The sequence below is a fragment of the Sebastes umbrosus genome, chromosome 10 (genome assembly GCF_015220745.1).
Source record: "Sebastes umbrosus isolate fSebUmb1 chromosome 10, fSebUmb1.pri, whole genome shotgun sequence".
NCBI lineage: Eukaryota > Metazoa > Chordata > Actinopteri > Perciformes > Sebastidae > Sebastes > Sebastes umbrosus.
The window spans coordinates 19,992,924-20,005,476 of record NC_051278.1 but is presented as its reverse complement, the minus strand read 5'-3'; the positions used below and the strand labels follow the sequence as shown (position 1 = coordinate 20,005,476).

The 12,553-nt window shown below is 39.4% G+C and overlaps 1 protein-coding gene and 1 long non-coding RNA gene across 4 annotated transcripts in view; one reads left to right on the top strand and one right to left on the bottom strand.

The window, feature by feature from the left end:
• rgs7a (regulator of G protein signaling 7a) overlaps positions 1-12,553 on the bottom strand; it is an 84,076-nt gene that overhangs the window by 26,516 nt on the left and 45,007 nt on the right. For both annotated transcript variants that reach the window (XM_037782746.1, XM_037782745.1), the window contains exons 3-4: positions 7,871-7,967; positions 582-632 (exon numbers count right to left, since the gene is read on the bottom strand). In XM_037782746.1, the coding sequence (XP_037638674.1) occupies positions 582-632; positions 7,871-7,967 (148 nt within the window). The remainder of the gene's footprint in view (positions 1-581; positions 633-7,870; positions 7,968-12,553) is intronic.
• LOC119495858 overlaps positions 1-12,553 on the top strand; it is a 35,065-nt gene that overhangs the window by 5,671 nt on the left and 16,841 nt on the right. For both annotated transcript variants that reach the window (XR_005208582.1, XR_005208581.1), the window contains exon 2: positions 11,270-11,355. This is a non-coding gene — a long non-coding RNA (uncharacterized LOC119495858). The remainder of the gene's footprint in view (positions 1-11,269; positions 11,356-12,553) is intronic.

Below are 12,553 nucleotides of genomic sequence, written 5' to 3'. Positions count from 1 at the left end.
GTCTTCAAATCAACATTAGCATTACCTAGTAATGGGGTTCAAAGTCTGACTGTGGCATGAGACTGTGGGCCCCGGTCCCCCCTCTGGAGGATGTTTGCTGGATGTAAACAAGAAGTATAATGTTGCCATGGGGTCAGTTCGGGTCAGTTAGCTAGTTAGCTATGGGCTACTGCTTGAGCTCCGTATTTAAGCCTATATATTTGTTTACATTTTGGCAAACTATCTATTAGCAGTTCCTTTTTCAAATGTATCCTTGGATGTAGAGACAACTATCACTGAATTACTTTGACACTGAAGAAAACTTAGAAACCTGTTGATTCTCAGGCGGAGATAATGATATCCCCAGAGAGCTTAAGTAACTCTAAATCTAAAAATATGTTTGTCATGTTTGTGTGTTCAGATGTGACTAGGTTATGACTCCAAGAAGGAGTGTGATTTCTATTTTTATTTTATGCAAATTTTGGACCGGCATGCACCTGTCCCTTCCACCTCACGCAGTGTCTTTGCTTCACACCCATCCCTTCGCACACCCCCTGCAACTCAGACTCTGCCTTAGATCATATATTCATTAGCGTTTTTACCTTGATCTTCGATGTCCAGATTCTTGATCATCCACTGTACAATATCAGAACCTGAAATGAGAGAAAGCACATAAACATGAATCACTTATATATCTAATATATTCGCAGAGTGCTGGAACACCTTTTGCATATAGATGCAAATGAAAGGGAAAACAATGACACTCTTAACCCTCCCCACCTCCCCTCATCATCACAGTGCATACCAATTCCTCTCGCCTTGCACCACGTGGGTGAGTAATAGGCCATCCATTACCAAATTTTTATTTTCTGACACCCTCTCCAAGCCAGCTCTCTTTGGATGTAGTCCATTAATATAAATGACCAGAGAAGTAGGCCACAATGGCATAATGAAGCCTCCATTGTGTACTGTCACAACACAATTTGTCTGACTCAGTCACAGCACAGACACTGCAGTCACAATTTAATAAGTCAGTGCATCACATCGGACATTTCAAAGTGTCAAACAAAAACTAAGATGACTAAGATTAGTAGTCTCTTGTTAGCAACCGCCTTTTTTAAGACACATTAAGACTTCATAATTCATGAGTAGGATATTTACTGACGTATTTTACATCGTAGAACAAAACTTTCAAATCTCTTAAGCTTGTGTTAACCACAGACCTTATTTCAGGCATCTAACTAAAAACCCATTCAGAAAACCCATTTAAAAAACCCATTGACTTCCAGACAAGGGAACCAGAAATGCTCAAATGCTAACTCAATTCCTGCAGCACTCTATCCACTTTATTCCTAACTTCCATGAAGCCTTGTGTGAATTATGGGTGTCACTTCCGACAACACAGACGCTGTTTGCACGTAATCCTGCACACAATATTGATGTTACAGCAGTGTTATTTAATTAAAGGTCAATAAAGTTAACGTTTATTACATCAATTGAATATTTTGACATTTAAAATGTCCATTAATCGCCGTTGAAATCATGTTATGCGCTCTGTATGGAACACTGTTGGTCTTCTGTATGGAACACTGTTAAGCTTAATGATCTTCCGTACACAGGCGGAGGTGTTACTTTGCCCTACTTTTCTCTAAAACGAGTGGTCCAAAAGACATCAGTCAAAGTGTAGACTGTCTAATGGATATCCCCCTGGAGAATGAGCACACAAACTTGCTTTTCTGGCTCTTAACAACAGAGGAATGCTGCCTGGCATGGCGCTGGTGGGCAAAAAGTGTACGGAACACCATATCAGAGCTCCACAAGGACATGTAATGCTAATAGAAAATGCTAATTTCATGTATCCTCATATATCCTGTGACTCGCCTGCACTATGGACTATTTCCTATGACCTCTTATATACATTTTTTGATCTAAGCTGTAAAAGTGTTTGTTTGTTTGTTGTTTTTTTCTTTTTTTTATTCTTATTGTGTTTGTGAAAATAAGAAAACCCAATAAACATATTAAATATAAACATAAAAAAAGAAAAGAAAATGCTAATTTAACGTTAGTTAAAGGGACTATTTGTAAGATTCAGAAATGCTGCTTAACAGCGACACCTGTGGCCGTGAAATCAACGAAAGTCAGCGTCGAGCTCGCGCTTGCTCGCTCTACATAGACATGAACGAGCATCGCTCAAAACAGTGAGGCGACAGACGTCAGCTAAAACCACAATATCACTCTATATTTCAGCTGCTTGGCAGTAATGTTAGCTGACCAGACGAAGGTCTCTCCATGAATCAATGCTGATCCTAGTGTTGGCTTTTCCTGCTCAGCGCAGGCTTCAGCAGCGGGGCTCCTCAACGAGTTACGTTATCGCCTCCCGACCGCAGCCGGCAGCCGAAGACACCGGCACCCGGTCGGTAACGAGACGATAACGTAACTCATTGAGGAGCGCCGTCACTTCACAAGACACGGAAAACCTCTGTTGGTCTGGAGGAGCTGCAGCAGTTATTTCTGCACAAACGTCCACTGTACATTCACTAGATATTCTCAGAGCTAAACTAACTCTTCTGCAGTGTGTAGTGAGCGCGCGTTCACGTCTAGAGGTGGAGCGAGACAGCGAGGACGCGCGCGCTGTTTGAGTGAAGGAGAGCAGGCAGCGGAGACGAGGCTCCGGCCACACTCGAGCGCGCATATGCGAACGCGCATGTGTGCCGACCCGCTACATTTATACGCTTAAAAAGTTACAAACAGTCCCTTTAAATATCTGTTCAAAATAAAGCAAGATTTTGTAAAATGAAGGCAAAAAAGCGCCGTTGGTGTTTAGCCACTATGGTTAGCCTATGGGACTAACTAGCTTACTGCTACTACCGCTACCTCACCGGAAGTTACAGCCACAATCATTTCTACAGAAACACCCCCGAGAATAAGGTGGATAGGCATCCAAAGACTTATATGCCCTCAATTTATCTTTACAGTGCTGCTGTTGGGCACCTTTTTCTGCCTCCACTTAACGCTCCGCCCACAAAATATGTCATCATTTTTACTAACAGAAAATGGGTCTATATATGTGTATCATTCTTTTTTAAAACAAGTCTAGAGGTGACTCGTATATCACTTCTGCCATTTTTCTTGTTTGAACATCACATTTTTTTATACGGTGGATGTCATTTTGCAATTCATCTTCTCCGTCTGAGAAAGCAACTGAATAATTTTCACATCTCAGGAAAAAAAACATAACAGCATCCTCTGCCCACTGGGCGTTTTCACACCCCGTCACAACATGTGACTTTGGCACTTTGGCTAAATATATATTTTCCAAGCTATTATTACTGTCTGTCACGCTGAGGAGGTGAAGGTATGTTGAGAAGACGAGAGCCACAGAAGGCAGGAAAAAAAGGTGTCGGTTGCAAATGGAGACATGAGGGAATTCATGCAGTGAGAAAGTCGGTCCCTGTGGCTGTCTCTCTGTCCATCAAGCTGTATCTTTCTCGTCTCGTCTGTGTTTTTTGTCTTCACTGCGCCCTCTTGCTTTTTTCGCGCCCCCATAACCAGATGAGATTTTCCATGGATTAACATCATTAATACAACCCCATTTTCACACTATCAAAGTTGACCCACTTTCTAAAAGAGAGCTTAAATGAGACGTGTAAGGTAATCCTCTAACAAGGCTGTTCTCCGAGTTTGATTAATATCATGCCCATAGATTGGGCTGTGCATGTGGGTGGGCGTGCACGGGCGCAAGCATGTGTGTGCATCAGAATGTGCCAATAATATAGAGTGATAAGCGACAACATCAACAATTAACGATCCCAGTGATGGCAAATATTGTATAATCGCTGCAGGAAAAAGTAACAGAATACAGCAAAAGGGCAACAAGCACAGCTGAAAATTTATACTTGAACATACCCTCTGAGACTCCTGACTTTACTGTCTTTCAGAGGCTGCAGCAAGCTCAGTTTTAGAGGGAAGGTACTGACATATGAAACTAGAAAACTAGTAAGGAATCCATTGGTGCCAACTATGTCATGTTGGCTCGTCGGGAAGGAGACTAATTAAAGCTCCAAGGTTTGGTTACATTTTGGAGAGGAAAAACTGACATGGCTATTTTCACAGGGATCCCTTGACCTCTGACCTCAAGATATCTGGATTAAAAATGGGTTGTGTGGGTACACAGGAGTCTCCCCTTTACAGACATGCCCACTTTATAATAATCACATGCAGTTTGGGGAAAAAAAACATGCAGTGTTTTGCATGCAGTATAAATGTGTTATTTTCGCCTATTCTAAAAATGTGTTTTTGAATATTACTGCATATAGTGGCCCCTAAACAATCTTGGAATTGCATAAATTGGGTATCACTCTAAAACTTGTGGATCCAATGAGCCTTATTGTATTCATGTGTGATGACGTTAGTCCCCATAGAAGCCATTTCATATAGTGAGACCATTTTTTGAAACTTGACCTCACTGTATAAAATGACCTGTGGTGACCTCCAGTATAATCACAGCCTCATGAAACTTTACAACCACAGATAAGAGACATAGGGCATTCAGAGGATGGATGGATTTCTTAGGTATATTGACAATAAGGGGGTCTCTGAGCAGTTTACAGAACAGAAGTGTTCGCCATCCAGTCGCCAAAAAATGCAATTCATGCAGAAATCTCCAAATGTTAAAAGTTTTTGATACCAAATCCCAGCATGACTTTTTCTATGGTATTCCTCAAGGTCTTGGTGTCTTAATGTGGTATTTTTGAGTTATTTTTGCTAATTTATCAATTCTCGAGTGGTAAAAAATTGTTCAATTTAGCACCAAAAATCTGTGTAACAGATCAACCCAAAAATTGCTGCAACAACTTATGAGTCATAATAGAGCATGAGAATGGCCATGTAACATCTGCTGTTGACCTGCTGTCTCCTCAGAGAAAACAAACTATGAGACCAGCAGAGCGGTTCTGATTTTCAATTTATGGATTGAAGGATTCTGTAGGGACTATAAGTCCTATACTTCAGCCGCTACTGGCTGCTAATTGATCTGAATTGTGCTCAGAAAAACTATTCAGATCAATTAGCAGTCACTAGCGGCTAAAGTATAGGATTATTTATAGTCACTACAATTAAGTCAATAACTGTTTGCTTGCTTCTTTCACAATCAGCCGCAGCTACGATAACTGGCATGTGGCTTACATTTCCTGTGGCCTGCACCAAACACCCGCTAGTGCTTGGAGGCATATTAAACTTCACACAAATGAAATACATGGCACCTACAGATACCTTACACAAAATACCACAAAACACACCGCAATAACTCACTCATATTGTACGTTCACACACAGTATACCTATACCTAGAGGGCTTAACATTAAAAGTATGTGTTATTCATATACCTAAAAATATATGGGTGACAAATACGAGCACAGAAATTGACATTCAAAGGTTAAAAGATAACATTTCATAACTCGGCTCACCAGTAAAATAAGGAAAAATAGCCATATTTGCAACAGTTATTATGAAAAACTACACTGAGGATGTGGAATCTAGGTAGATACACCACTTCTCTCAGCAATGCAGTCATTTAAGAGCAAGTGCTGTTACTGTAACAAGTGAATAAATTGGCAAGTGGAAAAATCAATGTGTTTTATTAAAACTTGAGGCTGCAAAAAGTGGTGCAGAGGAAAAACACACAGCAGCAACCTTGGTTACATCCCCGACTTGTGCTTACAGCTTGGCTGAGTGCTCCAATGAACACGGATGGAGTGGCAGTGTTCACAGAGGGGAAGCTGCAGAGGGACTGTGTCTTTGTTGCAGCCTTAGAAACTGCCAGGGGACTGGTGTTTTGGGGGAGGTAGCATAAAGTCTGAGCTCTTGGAGAAACATTTGCTTCACATCGATGCTATCTTGATAGAAACTGCATGCATTTTGGCAAAAACATATTAAAGCTTATGATTATGATGTAGTTTTTGGACATGTTTAAGTATAGTACTGTAGTTAGGTATAGGTATGTATAGGGTAGGTGCAATACAGATCTACAAATAAGTCATATGTTGCAATACAGTGGTGCAGGAATGAGTCCTAAAACCCGGAAATGAGTTAGCATTTTAGCACTTCTGGTTCCCTCATCTTGAAGGCAATGGGTTTTTAGTTAGATGCCTGAAATAAGGTCTGTGGTTAACATAAGCTTAGGAGAACGTTTTGTTCTTTGATATAAAATCAAAGTGTGGTATACTCTCCTATATATTCCAATGTTTTTTTGGCTTATAGGTGATTATACTGTAAACGTAAAACTCTGTATAACCACATATACCCTCCACTACACTGGATATGATGCGTTATAGTGGGACTTGCCATGCTCGCCCCATTCACTTGAATAGAATTGGCACCAATGCAAAATTCAAATGCTGTCACATGACATAACATACGACCCTTTCCTTCTTTTATGTGTTCCTTGGTATAATATCTGACAAAAATACGAGAAAAACAGAGATGGATCGGAGCTGATGTTGCTAGGCCAGATGTGAAATCATTAATCAATATGGCCTCCCACTGTTGTAAACAAAGACAAACACACACAAACACTGTGTAGTAGACTTGGCATGAAAAGGGAAACAAAACAACAAAAAAAGAACTGTGCGTCAGCTGCCCTTTATATGCCCAAAGCATTCGTCATTGTTTCACTCACATCTGTAAAGCTAAAGTTAGCTATTTTAATTTATCTGTGTCTGTGTTTATATGTTGGTGCTCACTGCCAACCTTTCAACCTCATCTTAGCCACCCATCTCAAAAAAGGGCCTGGACATGTCACTGGTTGTGACAAGCTAAGCGTGGCCCTTAGTTAACAGTGAGGGGGACCGGTGGTGGTTCAGGCATTGTTGGTGCACAGAGACAAAATCGTGCACAATTTTCAGGAACAAGCACTTGTAGGAAAATCTGAGAATTGCATTATTGGATTATTAATGCTTTTGTAAATCCTTAATGTTTTATCAATGTAAATGATAATGATTATGTAAAACTCTAACCGTTGTTAGCTGATACAAGCTTTTAATTTGATACTATAGGGTTTCATCAACGAATCGTCATCTAAGGGCTCATATGATATCTTATGAAAAGTTATTCCTCATTTTTCGTGCGTTTCCTTCGAATGTCCAGGTACACATGTCAATTTCCGCTTGTTACATGCATACAGTCTTTTCAAAATTAAAGTCTGTCTTCACAGGAAACAACTTGGTTAGATTTAGACAACAAAACTACTTAGGTTTTAGAGAAAAGATTAACTTGGTTAGGTTTAGCCAACAAAATTACTTGGTTAGGTTTAGGAAAAGATTGTAGGTAAAATAAGTGACGTAACTTTAAGTATGGAAGTTACATGACAAATAAATCAAAGTTGACTTCTGGTTTCACACTGGATACGAACACCGGACTAATGGGCGAAAGTCCAGTGTTTTTGGATTACATACAAATTGATTTGGTAGGATTTATACGAAGTACAGTGCATTACTTTGTGTAGGTATAGCTATGAACGGTTTATGTGAACAGCCTGGTTTAATACTATAAGTTTATATTACAGTAAGTAGTGCATAACAGTGATGATGCCTGCCTCACTCCTCTTAGCTTTTGCATGTAGTGTTTATCTTGAATAATCTCTTACGGAGTATCTCTCCAGCATGGATTCTTATCTATTAGGTTGCACAGCTCAAAAAATCCAATACGATCCTCTCGACATTCTGGCACTGCTGGTGTGAAATGCAAAACGGACAACTCTCTAAATACTTTCAGTGTTTTGTTTGGCCAGAACAGAGTACTAGTCGGGTACTTAGTGGGTGGGAGCCAAGTGGAGGAGAGGAGAGAGGAGAAGAGCGCAACAGAACAGAGCAGAGCAGAGAGATAAGAGCCTTACCTGAAAAAACACTGGGGATCTTGGTTAGAAAACTTTTCACTGTTCGGATGGGGATGCCATTTTTCTCGTCCTGCATGCGTGCTATTACTTCCTCCATCTGGACAACACAGGGACAGTGGGGGGGAGAGGGGGAGACAAGAGAGAAAGAGTTTTCATCAACTTGCATTAATAAGTGGAGGTTGTGTGAAGACAGAAAGAGGTAAACGGATACAAACACGTTTCCTGTGTGTTACAACCATTTCTCCAGAGAGTGAGACCAGTAAGTTGGTGACTAACAATCACTGCCAACAGATTCGTGCCTCCCCTTTGACTCTGGTTTGCGTCATTTGTCACATAAAACCTCCAGTAAGCTGCATTTATTGAATTCGGCAACAGCTAGCCTATCGAATTTCGTAAGTCTAGCAATGAAGTTTCTTGTCGTGATCCATCACAGTATATTTGTGTCCTGAAACAGCCACACTTCCGAACCTTACAGAGCAGAAAATAAAAATTCTTAATGTCACTCAAAAGACATTTTTTTCCCCTTAATAATTTATTAGAAGTAACATCAGGTGTACAGAAACATACAAAAGAGCACAAATGTAAATGATTGTCCCTCCATATTCAGGTATTTTTCCCCCAAAGCCAATTCAAAAAGGATAGAAGAAGAAAAAACAAAGTTCAATTCTAAAAAAGAGGGGGAAAAAATAAAGAAATTAAAATAATTAAATATTTCTTTATATTTTTATAATTAAAATAAAATAAATAATAAATAAAGTACACATTGACAGTAATAATAATTATATAAATCCCAAACTACAGATAAAATAAGCTGATAAACTTGACCATGTACAAATGGACAAATAAACTGTTAGTGGTCATTTCTGATGGAGAGAAATACATCTCATATGCCGTAAGTCCATCAAAAAAACATTTAAGACACAAATATTTTGTGTTGAACATTGACTGAGTTATAAATTTGTACCAAAAGCTGCACCGGGGAAAGACATGCACAGGCGAATAGACACACATGGAAAACACGCAAACATTTACACGCGCCACTGAGACCGAAATGTACTTGGAGTTGTCTCAAGGGCCTGGCAGGGCAACACAAGGCTGCCTCGTTTCCAAGAACACACAGAAGGGAGCAGAGCAGAGAGTAGAGCATGGCTCCGAGGCAGATCGGAGGCCAAGAGATCTCCCCAAACTCCCCCTTTGGTGTAAAAATATACACGTGGAAAATGTGTACACACAGTGCAAGGGACTGGCAACACACTAATATGTGCTACACACACAAGCACACATTAACAAACAAACAAAATGTGTTGCTTCATATCCCTCCACCTGTTAAGGATTTTCTGTACTAAGAGGTATTCATTGGGGATGGTCAATTTCCAGTTTTTTCCAGTTGTAGTGATTCTGTCAAGGTTTGTCCATTCACAGATAAAAATCAACAATACTGAAAGATTATTCTGAAAACAGGCACTCATGGGTATGAGGTTTCAGGTTTAATTAATTAAATTGTCATGTAATAACATATTTGACATTTTAAATCTCACAGGGAAGACAAGCAATAATAATTGGAAATGTGTTTTCTCACTGAGTCCAGTACAGAGAGTAGTCTAGCCATCACGGATTACTTTTTCCTGGTCGTAATAAAGACTTCATTTTAACTGTGTTCCTCAGCCAGACAGCCCTTGTCTATAAAAAGAGAATCAAAAAAGTATGCCCAAATTACAGTTGGCATACTTGACAATAGTTGACAAGCTGCCAAGATTTATTTTGAACATGCTGATGGAAATAAAAGCATCTTAGACTTCAACCAGATTCATTGGGGTGCAGAAAGTTCTATGACATCCATCAAAAACATCCAATGTAATGCAAAGTTGCCATTTTCACTGGATTGAAGTAGAACATTTAGCCGACTATCATTCAGCTGTTAGTTTTTTCTAAAAAAAGATGGGAACACCACATGACGGGGGGTTGGAGGAGATCCAAGATAACACAGAAATCTAACCCTCTTGAAGACATAGTGAGAGCAGAACCAATCAAGAGCCGGATCCCTAATTTCAACACAATTTTCTTAATCGATCATCTGCTCAAACATGTCAAAAGCTGAGCACAGAGCAAGACATTAAAATGCAATAATCATTTCAATAAAATCTAAAATGAATCTTGTTGTCTACTTTCAAATATTACCATTAGTAGTTGTTTATTTAGCATTAGTATTAATATGCAGTAGTAGCAGTTTGTGTAATTTACCTTTTGGATTAATAAAGTATCTATAGCTGTGTTTTGTGATGTGTTTTGTATTGGTGTTTAAAATGGTCTTTTTGGTTTACAATTTTTCCTTTTTATCCAGGTTGTTCTACGAAAAGAGAGATGTCTGACTTTACAATTTAGTAATGTTTATTGAGATACCAGATGAACGACAAGGTGAACATGAAGTTGCATGTGGATCTGAAATACAAACAAATAATAAAAAATGTACATTTCTCCCAGGAGACCGGGGTTTGTACCCCTTGTGAGTCACGTAACTTCCGCACTTAAGTTATGCCACATACATATTTTAACCCAAACGTTGATTTAGTTGTCACATAACTTCAGTACCTAAGTAGCCCCACTTCCACAATCTTTTCCTAAACCTAACTAAGTCGTTTTGTTGCCTAAACCAAGTATTTCAAGCGTAGCTATATTAACCAAAACCACAATCATTTCCTAAACCTAAGTAGTTTCCTGTGAAGACGGAAGTTTATCTTGAAAATGTACTGTAGTAGGGGTGTAAGAAAATACAGTATCAATACACATGAGTATCAAAATATGATGTTGTGTGATACTGTATCAATTTGGGTTCAGTTTTAAAACTAGTGAAGTTATTGGAATTACAAGAATCCATTAGTATCAACCCATACTAACTGGTCGCGAAGGAGGCTAAATGACGCTCCAAAGTTATGCAAAATTTTAGCGAGGAAAAACTGGCATGGCAATTTTCACAGGCGTCCCAATTGGCCTCTCACATCAAGATATGTGAATGAAAATGGGTCCAATGGGTACCCATGAGGTGATAAGCAAAGGCAGTTTGGGGCAAAAAACATGTCGTTTTTTGCATGAAATATGCATTTGTTGTTTTTGCCTATTCTAAAATGGTTTATTTCTGGTGTGTTCTTGATACTATGACAGTTTTTCTAAAGTTAAATTAAAAAAATTGCCAATATAGCGTTGCTTACAGTATCGCAATATATTGAATCGTTACCCAGTATCGTGATACGTATCGTTTTGCCAGATTCTTGCCAAGACACAGCCCTTTATTGTAGGCTATGCATGTAAGGAGTGTAAATCATACAACCAATTGTAACTTAGCGTGTGGTGCCTGTATGTTGTGACTGTGCACTGCACTGAAGTGTTATGTTGTTCTCACAGGTCAGACTTCATGGCTCATCCCCTTCAATTTTGCTTCCTCTCCATCTTTGTACGACACACTGATAAGTGGAGCTCATGTGGGAAAGGTAACACAATTTGTTCTATTTCGTACAAATGAAGGTTTTGTGTGGGTGTAAATGAACTTCTGTGGCCACATTGGTGAGAACGGGAACACTTGCGATGAGAACGCTGGGTTTGATATATAAATGTGTGACTACTTTGGCTTGGCAGTTCATGAACTAGTGCTGTAGCATTGTGTTATAATGAAAGCTTGTAGCTAGTCAAATACCCTGGAGCTCAAAATCATCCCAGTTAGGGATTGGAGCCTAATTGACAATGATGGAGCACAGGCAAATACTGTAACTAAAGAGCTGCTGGAGGACAATTGGAGGCCCAGCAAGACTGAGAGAGATCAAAAATATGCATTTTCAGATTATTTTCAGTCTGTTCTGTTAATCTCTTTCTACCACAAACGTACTGCAGGCAGGTCAGTAGATCTGCCTCTACAAAATATTTCCTTGGAGGTTCGCCAGTGTGAATGAGGTGGGCGCTTATGGCAACTATAAAATTAGAGTTCAGAAAACAACTTAAATTTCTCACACAATATCAAGACCTCAGTGGAAAAATCAATCCTAACTGCTTCTGGCTGTATCCTCCTCGGATCTCTGCATCCATTCTGTTGTTTCTTGGTGGATTTTATCTTATACCCACACATAACTGATGTCTGGATCGTTCCCTACTGAAGCCAATGTCACACCAATGTTATACCGATGTCTTTGCCAGCGGGAGTCTTATTAATGGACCTCAACGCACTGCAGCCACAAAGATCATATTTAATAAGGGGCACTGCTGCAATCATAAGACTTTCACTACTTTGTTAATAGTCATCCTGGGAAATGTAAGAAGTCACTGACTGAATTAATGCGAGACGAGGCAGGTTGAAAGAGAAAAAGGGCGAATCTCAAAGAGACTTACAGTGTTTGATCACAACATAATGGAAGCTGTTGAAGTTCAGAAAATGTTGATCTAACAGTTTAAGTATCAGAGGGTGAGGGTTTTTCTTTGGTGTTTCTCAACGAACGTTAGTTAAAGTTGGAGGAGAAGGTGTGATTCTAAAAATAAAGATGTGTTTTTAATTCCAGAAAGAAACTCAACCGTGCTAAAAAAATCAAACCAAAAAAACATTCCCGTATAAATACATCATTATATAATTCCAGCTCGCGCCTAAAACTGACGCACAGAAAACCCAAAGTTAATAGTATTCATGTGGCCTCCTTTTTTATG